The sequence below is a fragment of the Malus sylvestris genome, chromosome 3, assembly GCF_916048215.2.
Source record: "Malus sylvestris chromosome 3, drMalSylv7.2, whole genome shotgun sequence".
NCBI lineage: Eukaryota > Viridiplantae > Streptophyta > Magnoliopsida > Rosales > Rosaceae > Malus > Malus sylvestris.
The window spans coordinates 14890168-14909487 of record NC_062262.1 but is presented as its reverse complement, the minus strand read 5'-3'; the positions used below and the strand labels follow the sequence as shown (position 1 = coordinate 14909487).

General features: G+C 40.4%; 1 protein-coding gene across 1 annotated transcript; it reads left to right on the top strand.

Annotated features, from left to right (window-relative positions):
* The first annotated feature begins 9873 nt into the window (after window positions 1–9873).
* On the top strand, window positions 9874–11683 carry LOC126614185 (cytochrome P450 94C1-like). The gene has a single exon (XM_050281765.1). The coding sequence runs from the start codon at window positions 9942–9944 to the stop codon at window positions 11445–11447; it is 1506 nt and encodes a 501-aa protein (XP_050137722.1). The 5' UTR covers window positions 9874–9941; the 3' UTR covers window positions 11448–11683.
* The last annotated feature ends 7637 nt before the right edge of the window (window positions 11684–19320 follow it).

Here is a 19320-nt window from a genome sequence, read left to right as displayed (position 1 = left end):
ATGCACATAAATTCAACTCCATTTTCTACATAGGTTTCAACATGGTAATTATTATCTCTAATGTCCTTGAAACTCAATAACGTTCTTCTGGAATAGGGAGAATAAAGTGCCTCATCAATGGTCAAAATTGTACCATTGGACAACATTATACGGGCCTTACCGTATCCTTCAATTAGGTTGGATGGCCTGAGAGGGTTGTCGGAAGTGCATTCTTAGGTATGAAGTTAGTAAAATAGATGTGTTCACACAAAACGATGTGTTCACACAAAACGATGTGCGTGGTTGCACTATCTACCAGACAACTAACTTCCTCACTAGTCATACCTAGAATGAAAATTAATTTGAATCGGTCACATGCATAAAAGTTCTAGAAACAAATATCCGTTCAAAATAATTTAAGTATTCAAGGATGGTAATTAATTAAAAATTTAATATCCAAAAACAAATCACCAACAAATAATCCAAACATAAAGGAAAATTGTTCAAAATTAACCAAAAACACAAAGGGGTTCGACCACTAGGTGGAATTTGGTCCCATTGTGCTATAGTGTGCTTCAAGCACATTAGTCGCCTTAGTAGGTCGAGCTTGATGATTTTTCATCAACAGCTGATTCTGCTTTTTAGCTAGAAGTAAAACAGAGATCAAATATGAAAACTTAGTGAACTTTTGAGCCTTATATTGTTGCTGCAGGATAATATTAATGGCAGAAAAGGTTGAATAGGTCTTTTCTAGGAGATCCTCTTCAGTCAAGGTCTCGTTACAGAACTTGAGAAGTGATCGAATTGACAAACTGCATAATTATATTCATTCACAGACTTAAAGTCTTGGAAGCGCAAATGTTGCCAATCATGTCTTGCTTCAGGCAAGAAGATGTCCTTTTGGTGATAAAAAAAAGACCAGCCAAAGCGACCCATAGTGCTCATGGATCCTCCTCAGCAAGGTACTCGATTTGTAGTGCATCATGAATATGTCTTCGGATAAAGATCATGGTAGTGGCTTTCTCAGCTTCGCCATGTTGGAAATATGCCCTGAAAGTCAATCTTTGGAAGAAACCTTTCAGGACAAATGAATGGATGTATAGATGATTCTTATACATCAAATGGCAAAGATACTAATTAGGACTATCTCAATAAACGATATATGTCCTAAATAGTGAATCCATGGACAATGGATCGATTGAAGAAATAATCTAATGATGTTAGACTACAGAGACCTTCTTCACATAACCATAATGTCCAAAAAGGTTCCTGGTCATTGGATTGTCGGAGGGATACTGACAATGCTTAGATCGGTACATACTGTGTCTGCTTCAAATGGAAGGATGGAAAGTCTCATCCCATTCGTGTGGTGACATTAAGACAAGTATGTAGGTGCTCATTAAGGGAATGAGTTCACTGAACACAATTGAACGAGAGTACTTGCATAGAGGTCTACTCACATGCAAGCAAGTAACTCTAATGGTTGGAATAATGTAAGTAGTCATTTGACCTGAGGCATCGTCGTTGTCTTGTGGCTAAGTACTTAATCTTTGATTATGTCAAAGTCACCCCATTCGCGGGTGTCCACGGCATAATTGGGGTTAAGCCACTTAGTCATGAAGGCAAGTGAATGCGCAACAAGGAATCTCTAATCCTCGATAAGAGAGGAAGAATACTCTAAGATATGATTCGGGAATCTTCGGCCGAAGTATCGAGCGTAATAAAGGAAAGCGTTCCTATGCGACTCAATTGAATCATATAAGAAGGAATAATCACATTAGGGGTTTGACATAATATATCCATACCCTAGTAATGTGATTGAGAGTATTGTTTTAGAGAATGATCAAATTACATTGTAATTCCAACTGAATGGGTTCTCCGAACAACTTCTACATTAGCTTGGGTAGCTATGATATATGGTTAGATGTCACTCATAGCTTGTGAGTTCTTCTAGATGATTAAATGTAGTCATCAAAGAAGAAGGTGAATTAAAAGGAAGTTTTAATTCACTAAGTGATTGAATTAAATATAATCAATTGGATTGATGTCAATCACCTCACTACCTTGCTAATTAGAACCTAAAATGATTGTACACCGATACACTCTTGTGGTGAGTAATTAATGGATGATGGAAATAATTAATTGGATTAATTAAGTGTTGTGATTAATTTAGAAAGTCTAAAGAAATCATAAAAGCGATAAAAGATCGTTTTGGGCTTAAAGAAACGTTCGGGTTTAATTGGGCCCATTGGGCCTAAACCCATTGGGCTTTTATTCAAGCATTGGATGACTAGAAATAAATAAAAGCCCAAAGCCCAAACCAACACAAAGGGGCCGGCCATTTAAAGTGGAGAGGGAGAGATATTAAGTCAAGTTGTTGACTAGGTTTCTTTTTGTCTATATAAGGAACTTTATAGAGATTTATTCCTTAGGGTTTTTTTGTGTTTAAAACAACAAAGAGGCAAAAGAAATATCTCTCTAAAACTACACAAAGGCCGGCCACCTTAAGGGTGATTTAGCTAATCCTTTTTCACTCTTTTGGTTATTCCTCCATCCATCTCACTACACTAGTGGGTGTGGATCTTTAGAGGTCTTCTCCTTTGGAGACTAAAGGAGAACCTAGGAGCACTCTTACCAACAAAGTGGAGGAGGCAAGGAGGGAGGCTAGGCTCAAGGAGTTCAAGGAGCAAAGGGCTTGGAGGTGGTCCATCCTTGGTCTAAAATCTAGATCAAGAGGTATAGATATATTCCTTCACTTTGTTCTTAACTTAAATGTTTTAGATGCATTATATATAAACCTATGAACCTTGAAGGGGATTTGCATGACTATAGCTTTGATATTATTTGATAACATGCTTCCATTGCTAATGTATATTAATTTTGAATTGTATATGCATGCTAGTCATTTCGAAATCCCATATTAATCTCTAAGATTTCCCTTCACGCCAACCTGATTGTCCATTACATCTTCAATGGCGGGACGTAAATTCTTTGCAATGAGGTGGAGCTTCACATCTAGGACCCATTTGAGGTAATTCCTTCCAGAGACCTCCAACGCGGTAAAGTTGAGTTTGTTTAAATTCGACATGTTCCTATCACAAAATAAATGGACAAGATGTTATTAGTGTAATGGAGAAAGAAAATCAATCCATTCACATACGAGTAGAACATTCAGGTTCTAATAGACATATATTGGTTTAAATTTTCATGAAAAAAACTTCGGGATTATCATTGTTGATGTTTTTAAGGAAAACTTCAAGTTTTCAAACAAGGCATGCTTATAGAAACTTCAGGTTCATATGTTACTACAGACAAACACAAATATATATATATACAGAAATATGCAACAATAAAATATGCAAATAGAACTTCAGGTCTATAATTATAATTGAATTAATTATTTAGACTTTGGGCCGAATTTAAAGTGTGGGTGAAAAAATTATAAAACCCAACGTGCCTAAAAAAATAGGTGATTAAACCTCGGGGCCCAAAACAATGGGCTAAAGCCACATGTGGACTTGGTAGTTTGAAACTGTGCGACCCAAGCCTAAAAAATAGGTTGGAATGGGCTCGAGCCTAGCATGCAAGCAGGCCCAGCATCACAAAATTAATAGGCTCCGGGCGCAAGCCCAAAAACATAGGCCCGTGAAGGGGTTTGATCTAGTGTGATGCATACACGGATACACCAATGCATCGGCTGGGATTCGGTGCGATGCAAACATGGAGGGACGCCAAAAAAACTGACTTGGGCTGGTGTTAAGCCGGCCGGAAGTCCAGATAGGCTCGATAGGCTTGTTGGATATGGGTTATGGTAATAAAAGCAAACAGCAAGCCCAAAAGGGTGTTGTGCGATACAGGCCCGAGGGTCTGAGGCCTATTAGGGCTTGGGTATGGAAAACCTAGGACACCCAAGTGGCGCTGGGTGTTGGATTTGAACCGAAAAACTCTCCGGCATCGCTTAAGGTGACTTCCCTCGGTTTAGTCATAGCACGGCGATGCAATGAGGGTTGATTAAATCCTAAATTTTTAGATGGAAACCTAAATTTCGATGTCCGGAAGGGGGGTTCGAGAAACCTTGAGGATTCAAAGAATCCTTCAAAAAATCATCGATGGTAATCAGATTTTTCAAGAAAAGCCATCGTCTTCGACGATGGTTTGGTCCAAAAAACATGACTACATGTCGTGATTACCCAAGGAAGACGGCGGTGAGGCCATGGTCTACTGCAAGCAGCCCTAGGTCATGGGTTCGATGCCAAAATAGCGTCTTCTTAGACGAAGCATGGATTAGGCTTTGGTGCATCACGGATCAATTGCATGCATATTCAATTCAATAATTTAATGCATGGACATATATTTGATGCAATTCTTGGCAATATCAAATTCATATAATTCAACAATTATGGATATAATGCATATACAATTTATGAGGAATCTAAAATTCAAAAAACGTAAAGCTGGGTCATGCATTATGGTGAATGTTCATGCTATCAAGACAAAAACCGTTGTTTTAGAATAACCTGATTGCGTGATGATATGGATAAACTGGTTTGATGCAGAAAGCTTCCACGTCAGATTCCTAAGTGAAGCGGTAGAAGCGTGCTGATAACGTGTTGTGGTCTATATTTAAATGATTGGGGAATGGGGCTAGCAACACAAAGAGAGAATAGAGTATAACACAAGTAAGTTTGCAGGCTCAAGACAAAGCTCAAAAGCCCTCTTTGGCAATGTTGATTCGGAAAAACATTACCTCCTAAACTTAGCATCCATAAAGCTCCCCATAGTGATATTTGGAATACCACCTTATTCTGGTACCATGAATTAAACATTAAATGCATGACAAAACTTTTGCCCTATAATTGTTCAAATGCATTTATCGGACTAAACACAAAAAATCCTACACTATACCTGATATAAAAATGAGCCAACCTTTTACCTTGCCCAATTTTTACCAAGGACTTTAATACTTGCAATGTGATGCTAAGTTAGGGCTCTTCCTTTAGCTCAAAATTCTTATACATCTCCAGTGAATCTTAAACAAAAGTTTGTTGAAGACTTGGTCGTCAGCATGCGGGTCGGAAACACTTTTTGAATTCTTTTGTCAAACCCTATACGTCGGACTTGAGCATTTCAGATCAGACTACCTTGATGAGTTTGATCAAAACACTTCCGCATATCGGAGCTCCATTAGAATAAAATTCCTCTTGGGGATTACCTAGTGTGGATGCTTCATTCGGACCTGCTAAACACATGGTGTTGCAGAACATACTTATCGTAGTAGTTTGGTCTACAATAGAAATAGTCATACTCAAGGTGGGAGTTCAGAGCACCCTCGGATAACTTCCGGATCGCCCTATCAACTATTCCCTCGAATGGCGTAGAGCTCGAGTTTAAATATTATAAACCACAATTTTGCTTATTGTATAGACTTGTTGGAGTTCAGATGGTGCAATGGACTTCTGGGTTAGGGCACCATGTGCTCGTGCCCATAGCCCACCAATCCTGACCGCACTTGTTACGATTCAAATCTCCCAAGCTGTTAACCATTCAAGATAGGATGGGTTAAAAGAGACTCCTATAACAATACTACTTTGAACTTTTGAACTTTTAGACTTGCATTCAAGAGAAGTTTTTAGAGTTTATGCTTTATTTGAAATAAATGGGGTATTCTCTGCATTGCTAAATAAAAAGAGGCAAATATTGGTAGCAAGAAAAGTAAAATTTCCTTATTGTTGTAAGAAATATAATTGATTAGTAAGGGAATGTGATTGAATCTAGAAAGTATTGCCTACATATCTCCAGAAAGAAAAATCAAATCACATGTGTAGTTCTAAGAAAAATGATGATATAATGTAAAAATTACATCAAGGATTAATTTTGACGATAAGGCTGTGGTGGGGTGTTGGGAGATGAGTTCTCCATAGATTTGTCTTCATGCAAACGGCAGTGTTGCAATTGAGTCCAAAGTGGACTACCTACATATCTTGGGAAGGGATTAAACCACATGTAGTTTGGATGGTACTGCATCTAAGGATAACATCGCCTGAGTTTAGTGATGTTCCACTTCTTAGTAATCATGGTCTCATCCATGCACTCCAGATAATAGGTTCATTTGCCCCCTACTTCGATGACATTATACGGACCTTCCCAAATTACCCCAAGTTTTCATTTTCTTGAATCTTGGTATTCTCAAAAACTTCTCTTAAGACCAAGTCCCCAACTTGCAAGCTCCTATGCTTTACACTTTTGTTGTATGAGTGGACTTGCTACTGGTAGGTTGCTAGTCGGACTTGAGTACATGACTTGGACTGGACTTGAGGATTCTCGCGTTTTCTAAAGTAGCTTTCTTTATATCGTGCAGGTTTAAAATTGTCATGACTTAGACTAGGATGACAGCTTCTATCCCATAAGCCATAGAGAATGGTGTTTCCCTTGTACCTTTCCAAATTTTTTGTGCAATATGACCATAAGACTCTAGATAGCTCTTCCGGCCACTTACTCTTCTTTTCAAGCTTCTTCCTCAAACACTTCAAAATAGCCTTGTTTGAAGCTTATGTCTGCCCATTACTTTGTGGATATCTCAGAGTGGAATTAAGGTGATGGATTCTTAGTTTTTGTACCAATTTGTGACTTTGGAGCTAACGAACTATAGTCTGTTGTCAATGAGTATTCCATATAGATGCCGAATTGGCAAATGATGTTTTTCCAAACAACAGACTTTACAACGACTCTGGTGATTCTAGTCAGCGATTATGCCTTCATCCACTTTGGAAAGTAATCTGTGGTCACTATCAAGTACTCCCTGCTTCCTTGAGCCTTCTTAAGGGCCCCAGCTAAGTCGATGCCCAATTGTATAAAAGCCACAATCCTGCTAAAGTATTAAGTTCTTCTGCATGTTGATGGTTTATAGGTGCATACCTTCGACATTTGTCGCATCTTTGGGCACAAATAATGGCGTCTTGCAGCATAGTGGGTGAGTAATATCCCGCAGTTAATGCCTTCTAGGCCAACGACCTTATTCCTGCATGATTTCCACATACTCTGGAATGGATGTCACTTAGGATATGTAGGCCTAGATTTAGAGTGACAGATAAGGGGTGCAGTTCAAAATAGAAGCGTCAGTACAACATGCCACGTATGATCGTGTATCTCAACGCCTTTTGGACTAATTTTATGGCGAAGTTGTGATCTTCTGGTGATTTTCTGTCTCGTATGTAGTCAATGATTTTGTCCATCCAACTTTCTCGGGTGTTAATGACGACTATTACTTCTAGCTTTAACTTGTGAGTGTTTGGAATAGTGAGGTACTCAAAATGGATCGTTCGCTGGAAGGAATAGTTGATAGTTGAAGCTATGTTTGCCAGTGCGTCAGCATGGTTGTTTTCTTCTCTTGGGATCTGCGTGATTTCATACTTCTGGAATCTCTCGAGTAGCTTCTTAACTTTATTTGGGTAAAGTCCCATTGTGGGATGGTGAACCACGTAGTCTCCTGTAACTTGGTTAACTATGAGCATTGAGTCACAGTGAATTGACAATTCATTTACCTAGAGTTCTTCTGCTACCCTGGGTCCTGTTAGGAATGCTTCATATTCTGCTTCGTTATTGCTCGCCTTGAATTTGAGTTTCAGAGATTGTTCAAGTATAGTGTCATCTGATGTCATTAAATCGGCGACACCCCACCAAATTCATCTTTCACCTCCGAATACCCACTGAAACTTCCACCATTTACTCACATACAAGCCTAGAAGGTAAGAAATTTCACCCTGACTCGGAATTATTTTGTCTTTTTTTTTTTTTATAATGAAATACTTAGGGATTTTGAAATCAAATTAGATTTTCGATTGAGGGATTTTAAAATTGAAGTAGGGTTTTCGATTTTCAATTTGGGTTTAATTTGGTCTGCTGTTTCTTGATTGCAGCTGTTGGCTATTCATGATGTTTGAATCCTTGTGCAGCTTGAGGCACTTTTATAACCAAGGAATTTTAGGGCCAATTTGGTAGGGGTGGGCACTTAGAACCGAAAACCAAAACCGAAACAAGAACTAAATCAAACCGTACCGAACGGTTTGGTTTTGCGGTTTTGAAACCGAACCGCAACATAGAAAATGGTTTGGTTTCAGTTTTGGCTGTTGAAATCCTCACCGAAACCAAACCGCACCATAAATATTCATAAACATTTAATTAAATGTCCATATTAGATTTCATGTTTTAATTGGTTGCTTATTAGAATCTATACACTTAGTATGGACTGAACCACACTAGAATTTAGAATCTATACACTTAGTATGGACTCAACCACACTAGAATATCATCATTCATCATTTTTTTTCGTTCATTAACTTGAAGGACCTTTGTTTTATACCATCATACACACACACACACACATACATGTACAAAGGTGGACTAATCATGTTATCAAGAGTTGAACAATGATCTAATGAAGTCCACTCATTTGAAGCATGATATCACATATTCTAGTATGAAAGTTTCACTCACATTTAATGAATTCAAAGTTATTCAACTTGTTTTATGTTATACCTTGTATGGGACACCCTTTTGTTGCACAAACCATATTTTAACATCACAACTGCATGCAACATGCTAATTGTTTACATAACAAATGTCATTTTCCTATTGCTACTGGGAAATACTTATTAATATGTTAAATTGCAAATTGTACATTTTTTCTTAAAAACCAAACTGAAACCGTTTGAAACCGCACCGAACCGAATCAAACAGTTTGGTTTCATTTCGGTTTTGGCTTCAAAACCGTACCGAACCGAACCGCAAAAAATTTTGGTTTTGGTTTCGGTTTCACTCAAAATCGCACCGAATCAAACCGTGCCAATCCCTACAGTTTGGTACTCCACTTGAATCCAACTTTTTAAATTCATAAATAATTTTCAAGTTTTAGGCCTTAAAAACTTGTCTGGTATGACTATTTTAAAAAACTGAACTTAAGACTAACTAAAAAATATAGTTTATTCTCTAAAAACATAAAAAGTGAGATTTTAGAGTTCTAAGACTTAAACTCACTCATTTCTTTTCTCTCCCTCCTCCCTTCTCACTCCAAATATATCTCTCTTTTTTCTTCTCTCTTTCCTTTTTTTTTTTGCCTTGTTCGTCTCTCCTCCAATCCTCTTCATTCTTTCAGTTCTTTCTCTCACTCATTTTCCTCTCTATCTCGTCTGATCCTCTCCCTTCTTTCTCTTTCCTTCAATCATCTCTTACTTTTTTTCCTCCTCTCTTCTCTTTCTCCCTATCATGCGATTCCCTCTTTTTAGATCTCTTTATCTAGTTTAAGTTGTAAGATTTAAAATTTTTAAATCGCAAACCAATCAAGTTTTTTAGTCTTAAAGAAAATTGTTTTCAAGAAACATTCTTAAGAAATGTTTTGAGAAATGATAAAAAATTTCAAATAGGATACCAAAATAAATTCTTAATTTTTCGTCAAAAAAAAAAAAACGTTTTGAAATTATAGATTTTCAATAATTTTATTCGGAATTTTTTTTCTTTTCTACTTCCCGGTATTTTCGGTTCAGTTACCTAACTGAAGTAAACCCCGTGCCAAGGTTTTACTCTTAAAGTCGTCCATCTGACACATAAGCCGACATTTTGTCGACGCAAAGACAGCGCTGTGTATAGACTGTAACGCATGCACAGCCGAGAAACAAATAATAAGAAACATACAACCACGTGGGATATTAAACGAGTGACTATGATCATGACTTCCGAGCCCGGAGCCCCAGTTGTTCTTTTGCGCACGCGTTTCTCATGCCGTTTTTCCCTCTTGTGCGCGCCTATCATTTTGTCACAACACACTCAAATGTAAAAAAACAAACACACACCCCAACTTTTGCCCTACTCAAATATTTTCCAATATATAGACACCCCCTCCTTAGCTCCCTTCCTTACTCATTTCCTCTCCACTTGCCTCTCTCTACTCTCTCTCTCTCTCTCAAAATATGACTACTTTGGAGTCCATGTGCAGCACCTTCTCCTTTGTCTTCTTTTCTTTCACATCCTTGTTTTCTTTGTTTTCGTTGCTGATCTTCATCATCAGGCTCCGGCCATGGTGCAACTGCCACATATGTCGAAGCTTTCTGACCTCAAGCTGGTCAGGAAGCTTCGACAATCTATGTGACTGGTACACTCACCTTCTCAAAAAGTCGCTCTCCGGAACCATCCACGTCCACGTCCTCGGCAACATAATCACCGCCAACCCGGAAAACGTCGAGCATATCATCAATACCAACTTCCACAACTACCCGAAAGGTAAACTCTTCACCACCATTCTTGGCGACCTTTTGGGCCGCGGAATCTTTAACGTCGACGGCAACGGGTGGCGGTTCCAGCGTAAGATGGCGAGTTTAGAGCTCGGCAGTGTCTCGGTCCGCTCCTACGCGCTAGAAATCGTGAGCGCCGAAATCCAATCCAGACTGATTCCGTTATTAGCCTCGGTTGCGGGTAACGAAGGCGAAAATGGCGTCGTTGACTTACAGGACCTGTTTCGACGCTTTTCCTTCGACAACATCTGCAAATTCTCTTTCGGATTGGACCCTGGCTGTCTCCAGCTATCCCTTCCGATATCTGACTTTGCGGTGGCCTTCGACTTGGCGTCAAAGCTCTCCGCCGAGCGGGCAATGACGTCGTCGCCTATCGTGTGGAAGATAAAGAGATTTTTCAACCTTGGATCGGAGAGGCAGCTGAAGGAAGCCGTTAAAATGGTGGACAACTTGGCCAAGAGCATGATCAAACAACGTCGTGAAATGGGTACTTTTTCAACACAGAAGGACCTTCTCTCTCGATTCATGGCCAACATGGACGACGATCAGTACCTCAGAGACATTGTTGTGAGCTTTCTGTTGGCGGGCCGTGACACCATCTCTTCCGGGTTGACCAGCTTGTTTTATTTACTCGCAAAACACCCGGAAGTGAAGCGGGAGATCCGGGAGGAAATGGATCAGGTCATGGGTCCGACTAGAGAAGGACTTGCGACTGCGAGTTTTGATCAAATGCGGGAAATGCACTACTTGCATGCGGTGCTTTATGAGACAATGAGGTTGTACCCGCCGATACAATTCGATTCCAAGTTCTGTCAGGAGGATGATGTGTTACCCGATGGTACTTTTGTACGGAGTGGGACTAGAGTTACGTACCATCAATACGCAATGGGCCGGATGGAGAGCATTTGGGGTTCGGATTGTCTCGATTTCAAGCCCGATAGGTGGTTGAAGAAGGGGCTTTTTTCGCCCGAGAGTCCGTACAAGTACCCGATTTTTCAAGGGGGGGAGAGGGTTTGTTTGGGGAAGGAATTGGCGGTGATGGAAATGAAATGTGTTGCGGTCGCACTTGTGCGGAGGTTTGATATTCAGATTCTGGAACCTGAAAGGAGACCGCAGTTTGTCCCCGGCCTCACTGCCACCGTGAGGGGCGGCCTGCCGGTTCGAATTGAAGAAAGGGAAGGCTGATGAGCAGATAAAGATTTTGGTGGTTTCATGCATGCATAAATACGTACCATAGGTCTCTATATATAGTTTGCCTTTCTGCTGCTGGGGAACGTTGGAAGTGGTTGGCACTTGGGAGTAGAATAAATGCTAACTTATTCAAGTAACCCATAAGGTTGAATTCATGAGCAGAAGTCACAAATTTGATGTATATATATGGTTTAATAGTTCAAAAGGAAAATGGGTTAATTTGTGGTTCATATTGTCATGGTTCTTCCTATCACTGGGTCACTTTATCATACTGTAAATGAGGCAAAATATTATTCGGTACTAGATATATGGTATAATGGTACAAAGAACATCCATGAACTAAATGAGTGTATGCAGTGGCTAGGCTGCTAGCTATAGTAGCCTAGACGACCAGTTTATTACCATCTATATATAAACAGTAGTTTGTCTTCTATATCTGTACTACTCTTGGCCTACAGAATGAAACTGCGAAGTATAGAGTTGTACAGTATTACTTTATATTTATATGTTATCTTGATGTATTGTTGGTCCATATATTCTTCCGGTTTGAGTAATAATAAGTATTTGGTTCATTTTCTAGAGAGAGCCTTGTAGCTCCATGGATTGAAAGGAAAACATCTCAGCTACAATCAAGGCAACGAGAGCAATTCTTCCATGCAACGAGTACTACGAAATTTTGCTACATCACACTATTTAACTCATCATAGAAATGAAAGACAAATATATAACTGTGTACAGTTGGTGGTAAAAAATAAAAATTTCAAAAGTAATAACTACATTGCAAAGATGAAGAATTGGTAAAGAGGAAGAGAAAGAAATGGTAGAGAGAAACAAACAAGATAGTATTGATTGATTAGAGAAAATGTATACAAATGAACTTAATGAAAATAATAGTTATACAATCCCTTATATAGCCATATATCCCAATTACAATAATACCCTTCTAACTATACTAACAAACTCCACTACTGAAATAGTGTCATGTGGCATTTCTGTTATTACTAAACATTTATGTTATTACTCCCCCTTCAAACTGAACTTGGTGTAGCCAAGTGAAGTTTGAACTAGCTATAGCTCTGATACCATAATAACTACATTGCAAAGATGAAGAATTGGTATAGAGGAAGAGAAAGAAATGGTAGAGAGAAACAAACAAGATTGTATTGATTGATTAGAGAAAATGTATACAAATGAACTTAATGAAAATAATAGCTATACAATCCCTTATATAGCCATATATCTCAATTACAATAATACCCTTCTAACTATACTAACAAACTCCACTACTGAAATAGTGTCATGTGGCATTTCTGTTATTACTAAACAATTCTATTATTAAAAATAACATGTAGAAAAAGAAACCAACTATTATTATAAATATGTATGGAATGTGTTAATGCTAAAATTGGTGAAGCCAATAAAGGTAGAATTGGTCAAGTGTTGCCTTTGATGGACTTGGGTTTTGCAAACGATAAAGAAAAGACAAAGGATTTAAGTGGTTCACCCCTCAAAATTGGACTACATCCACTAAGTCTCTTAGATAAATGGCCAACCCGATTACAAGTAGTTGTCGGCCAGCATAGTACCAGTCAATTCGTTCGACCCTCTCTAAAGATTACTCATCCTCCTTATATAGGCCATTCTCTGAGTCTTCAGCCTATGGGCTCAAGTCTATCACTTATTTTCTTTAATGGGCCGAATGCATATATTAGATTTGCTAGTTGTCCTTCTGTTCGTTGGCTGACACATAGCACAAGGGTGACACTTGCGCAAGTCAACTTATGTCCTCTTTTGGGATGGCGTGGTAGACCACCTTGCTTGGCCCTAGAGTTGGTCGGGACTCGTACTTGAGCGCTCTACTTGTCAGCCTTTATGTCCCTTCGTAGGCCTCTGTTCCCTCGTCTAGTTGCCACATGGCATATAGTTAACATTTGAGTAGGCATGCTCTTTCTGCTCCTAAGACCTTGTGCCTTAAAGTTGTCAATGGCCATCTTGCCATCTAGTGCTCGGATTGATTGCTTATTAAACGCTAGAGGCCAAGACTTCTTAAAGCACTTGGCTTCATATTTCCACGTTCATTGGACCTTGATTTTTCTTTACGCCTATCGCGGTCGGAAATGACTTTACGTTAACAAGTCCGCCAACTCCTTGTCTAAGGGTTCTTTCTTGGGTAGGGAGTTACAAGGGTTGGTCGACACTTAGGGGTGGCACTTAGGTGTTGTGTTGCATGCCCATAATGGTGTGCCTTTGGCGATCAACTCTTTCTTCTTTGGGCACTCAGCTCATAATCTTATCAATCACCAGACTCTTGAGTTAGAAGCTATTGTTGTCAGGAACATGTACTTGTTGAGCATATGTTCGTCGTAGGTTGGTGGTGGAATCAAGGGGCCTCCCTATTAAAGGTGTAACAGGTAAGTGTAACCTTGTGGCCCGTGAAGTGGTTTCACGTCCCCTCTGCATCAGAGATTAAGCAAGTGGGCTGCCACGTGTCACGATATGGTCAATTTGGCGCTCTTTACCAACGACTAAGATTGAGTGCTCAGGGCTGTATAACTCATGACCATCTCTAGTGACTTAAGTTTTACCAATCACGAGTCTTAGGCCTTTCCCTTCGAATTCTCTCAAGTTGGCTTCTTGTGCTAATATCTTTCTTTTGTTTTCCTTTGGTACATTTCACAGTAGTTTCAATATTACTCTAACTTTTATGTTGTGGGTTGCCACAGATGTCAAACAATGTCGGCAATGACCAAATTTGGCTAGTCTGGTTGGTAGAGTGGAGTAGGGCATTCTTTATGACTTAGTAGGCTAGGTAGATCTATAGCGTTGACTTTCCTTAGCACTTAGGATCTAACTTTGCAAGTAGTTTACTTCGCATTTCTGAGACCCCCAAAATATATGTAGATACCGAGCACGCCTATTATCAATCATTTCTTACTTCGAAAATGACGGCCGAGAGGACTACCTTGGTAGATCAAGCATCACTCTTATTCGCTAAGGTGCCGATCATAGTTAGGGGACTTTTCATCCTATGGGGACGAGTCCAATTCTATTTGGGGATAAATCCAATTCTATCTGTGGGGACGACTACTCAAAATGAGCCACAAACCGAGCCATGGGGTTATCGGTACCCCAAGTAGACATTATTGACTTGGATGATCAAGGAAACCTTCTGTCTGTGAATTCTAAGATGGGGTATGGGGACCTTTCGTGCACCTATAGGGTCAAGGTGCTTATCAACCCTTATTATTATGATGCTCAGGATCATATAGCTGGTTATATCATCAGTATTATGAACTCGACTTGGTTGGAAGAATCAGGGAATCGATACTAGATTTTTGTTATACCATCTTCCGAGCGCCTACGAAAAGGCAAAGGTCTAGCCAACCGCCATGCGGTTGGGTGCCTTTTTTACTAAATTTTTCAAGTCAGGTGTCCAGTTGGCCCTCCATCATTTCCTTCACGGATTTCTAGCCCACATAGGTTTAACTCCTCACCAGCTTAACCCGAACGCCATTCGGTTCTTCCTTAGAATGGTTTTTTTTTTTTAAGCTTTGTTAACCTTATCCTTGTCGTTTTAAGTTATTTTGCAAGATTTGGATGGTCAGAGAAGCTTCAAATCTCGATTTTTTTCTATTTTTAATATTTCTCCACAACAATATAAACCTTTAATTCAAACATTAATTGGTATTTAAAACTACAAATCGATTTAGATATGGTAATAGTTGTGAGCTTTCCTATAGAGATAAGCAAGTCTAGAGAATAACCACTTGCTGATACTAGTACCATATCGACCATCGTCAGCCAAACATAAACCTTTATATGCCCTGCACAAGAAAACCCGTTTGACCAAAAAGAAGCCAAACCCGCTGCCTTCTGTTGAAAACCACTTGCCGCCTACTTTTTAAGCCCAAGACCACATGCTAGTTGCTTACGTCATGATGATGTTGCTCACTGCCATCCAGCTCAAGGTTGGGCATATGATGCTCGAGCTTGTGAGAAGACTTCATATGGCCCACCACTTGCAATCTTATTCTAAAACTGCTGGAAGTAATTTTTGGGGGGAGAGGATCCGATCTTTTTTTTTAGGGGGGGGAGAGGATCCAATCCCATATGATCCTCATTCTTCTTCATTATTCTCAGCAGTTTTTCTTCTGCTTCCTCATCTCTTTCGATTCTTCTTCATCAATTCTGAGTCTTCTTCTTCACTCTTTTTGTTTGTTTATGGGAAACTTTAGTACGGCGAATCGTCGATGACTATTACAGCGTTGTCGACTAGCTCCAAGAAGGCCACGAAGCCGACTCCAGACCGATGCCGACTCAGGGAAAGCCACGACACCAACTCGGCCCTTAAAGAATATGGATTCAGAGGATCCGGTGGGATTGGGTCCGGAAATGATCCTTTCCCAGGTTAAGGCATATGTTTAGAGCCCTTGCCTTTGCCTTTCACCAATAGATGGAGATTTTCTTAGTAAACCTGACGATTTTTTGCACGACCTGATAATTCGACACAAAATGACACTAAAATATTGGGTTTTTGGTCAACACGTTAACTAATTGGGTTGCTATTGGCTCACCATTAACAGATTCTTATCAAATTTATATACGGGTAACTTGTTTCAGCACCTTAAGAAAAAAAAAATTAGTTTGATAGTTTTAAACTACTACAAAAAACTTACTAGTTACAATAATAGTTGTGGAGCCAAAAATAATCACAAGGTGACACGTGGATTCTTGGGTAAAAGAGGACAAAAATACCCTTGAGGCATACTGGGATTCCTACGCGCGAGCAGTGGGCAATCATCCCTCAACCAAGTCAAAAGTGCCCAAAATAGGTATCAACTTAAAACCTATTTCATTCCATATATTTCTTACATCTTTTTCCCTCTTTTAGCTAATCAATTAGCTATTTATTTTATTCTTTCCATAACTTTAAAACCTTCCTTCTAAAAATCATGATAAATGACCAATTAAGGGGTTAATTGCCTATTTAATCCCTTAAATTGTCAATTAAGTGATCCCTTTAACCCATAAAACACCACATGGCCGGCCATCCTCCATGTTTTCTACCTTTTCTACCATATTTTCCCTTTCTAATTACCCTAATTAAACCTAAATTCAACCCAAAAACCCTAGCTAGGCCGGCCACCTCCTATCCCTATATATAGGCTCCCATTTCCACCAAAAGCAATCCCAACACTTTGGCAAAAATCCCAAAAATCTCTAAACAGTCTTTCTCTCTAAATTCTAACTTTGGCATCGGAGGTTTTTCGGCCAAAGCCCCCCCTTTCATCGTGGGCGCGTGAGGCTCTTGGCCTTAACCTAAGATGTTAATTGTTTTGTAGGTGCAAAATTGTCCAAGATCAAGGAGGAAGAAATTTGCAACCACAAATTGGTGCTTTCATTGAGAGTTGAAATCCATACTCGTAGAAGACTCTCGCACAAAAAGGATTTTTCTTTATTTTCTAGTCCATTTGAATATTTTTCATACATTCTTATTATTAGAATTTTTTACTTGCAAAGGTTCTTTGATAAAACGTATAAGAAAAATATAATGGCTAGAAATTTGGAAAATTCCACAAGTGAAAATTCTAATGTTCAAGAAATGGGATTGCGGAGAACCGTGAGGCTAAATGCGACAATAAGTGGAGCAGCACCACCACCACGAATTTCCACCACAGGAACCACCACGGTGGCTACCTCGGTAGCCACCTGTGGCGAGGTCCATGGTGCCTTCACCACTGCCCGAGCCGTGCCATCCAAGGCTCACGGCACCAAGGCCACAGCCCAAGCTGTGTCATCCAAGCTTGCACGCGTCCGAGCCCAAGGCTCGCATTCGCATGCATCATGCGCTAAACAGCCTGCTCCAATAGTCCAGCCTGCTCCTGACGAGCAGCTCACTCTCGCGGCCCAGCCTGCTCTCATGGCCCAACCTGTTCTCACATCCTAGTCTACTTTCGACGAGCAGCCCGCTCCCGTGGTCCAACCTGCTCCCGTCGAGCAGCCCACTCTCATGGCCTAACCTGCTCTCGTGGCCCAGCCTGCTCCCGTGGCTTTCCAAGCAGTCCAAGTCAGCCCAAGACTATCTCAACCATCCGGACCTACCATCGAGCCGGGGGCATTCTCACCATATTTTTTCACAGATTTGACATTTCCTAACTCAAATTTCACGCACAGAATCTACCACCCTTCCACTGCCCAAGGAGGCACATTCCTTCAAAGCTCTTCCAATCCAAATGGTGAACAACACTTGTCTCGACAAGTCATAGAGTTGACGAGCACCCTTGCACAACAAACAGCCTTGGTGAATCAACTTTTACAACGCATCAGGATCCAACGTGCCCCGGATGAGGTATCTCGAAATAGGACAAGGGCAAACGAACCTTTCCAGCAGCGTCCCGGCAAGCAGCCACTCGACCAGCCACGAGCCGAGTGTTCGGGCAGTGTACATTCCTGATTGGGTCCTTCAACATAGCATATACTCCTATCTTAGCAAGCGGAGGAATGTGCACTCTCGACTAGGCCCACGGATGAGTATACATTCAAAGTTAGGGTCACACTCCGATAGTCAACATGAGCAACCTTCCGGGCAAAGTGTTCATTCGTGGCTAAGCCCGCAAGGAGCATCCTCCACCTCACATCGGAGTGGCAGCACGACGGACGGAGAGAAGCAGTCACTCAATCCAGCTTAAGTTCAACTAGTAGCTTGCGAAGAACTCGTTCGCCTGCTAGAAATGTACCACATGCACTGCATCTGTGGTATAGACGAGCCAAACACATGGAAGAGCAACCTAGACCAGCAAGTCATGGCTGAGGGCAACCGAGAGCTCCGTTATCCCAACAAAGACAAATTCAGAAAGAAGTAGAGACAAATTCAGAAAGAAGTAGAGAGACTCTTGACCAAGTGATTGCATAATTTCCAACGCAACGAGGTTACCGATGAGGCACTACGATGGAACATGAACAACATAAGCAGGTCACCCTTCATGGACGATATCGAGGAGGCAGAGCCTCCACGCAAGTTCAGCATGCCATATTTCACATCTTTCAAAGGGGATGAAGACCCGGAGAGACACTTAAAGCGCCACCGACGCGTAATGATCCTTTATCGAAACAATGATGATCTCATGTGCAAGATATTCACCACCACTCTACAAGGCGAGGCTCAAGATTAGTTCTACACCTTGCTGCCACAATCCATCCGGAGTTTCTACGAACTTTCTTTGGTTTTCACCAAAGAATATTCATCTTATCGCTCGATAAAAAAGAAGTCTAACCATTTGTTCGACGTCAAGAAGAACCCAAAGGAGTCACTTCGCGACTATGTGAGGAGGTTCAAAGTAGAGAAGGCAAGGATAGTCGGATGCAATGACTCGATAGTTAGAGCAGCCTTCCAAAAAAGACTTCCAGCAGACCACCCATTATTCGAAAAATTGATCATGAAAGAAGATCTAACTCTGGCAGACTCTTTCGCTCTAGCAGAGAATCATGCACTTTGGGACGAGGCTCGCCAATGCACATTCAAAGACTTGAAGAAGTACTCGACGTCATATCCCTACTATCCAAACCGGAAGTAGCGGAGGACTTATTCACGTGTTTGACGATATCTAGACCAACAATAAGCTCTACCATCATGCGAGAAGAGCTGGGGGCCCGACGACCTATATTCCACAGTTTAAAAGCTCTCTTCGATGCTATCAGTTGTATTCCACAGTTTAAAAGCTCTCATTGATGTTATCAGAAATTTAAAAGCTACATTTGGTGATAGTTGTTGTAACCTAAAAGCTCAAGTTTTACCTTCAAACGCATGCAGTCATCATCATGATGCACCATTCTGCCGAATCTAGACACGCAACGATAAAGGAGTGGA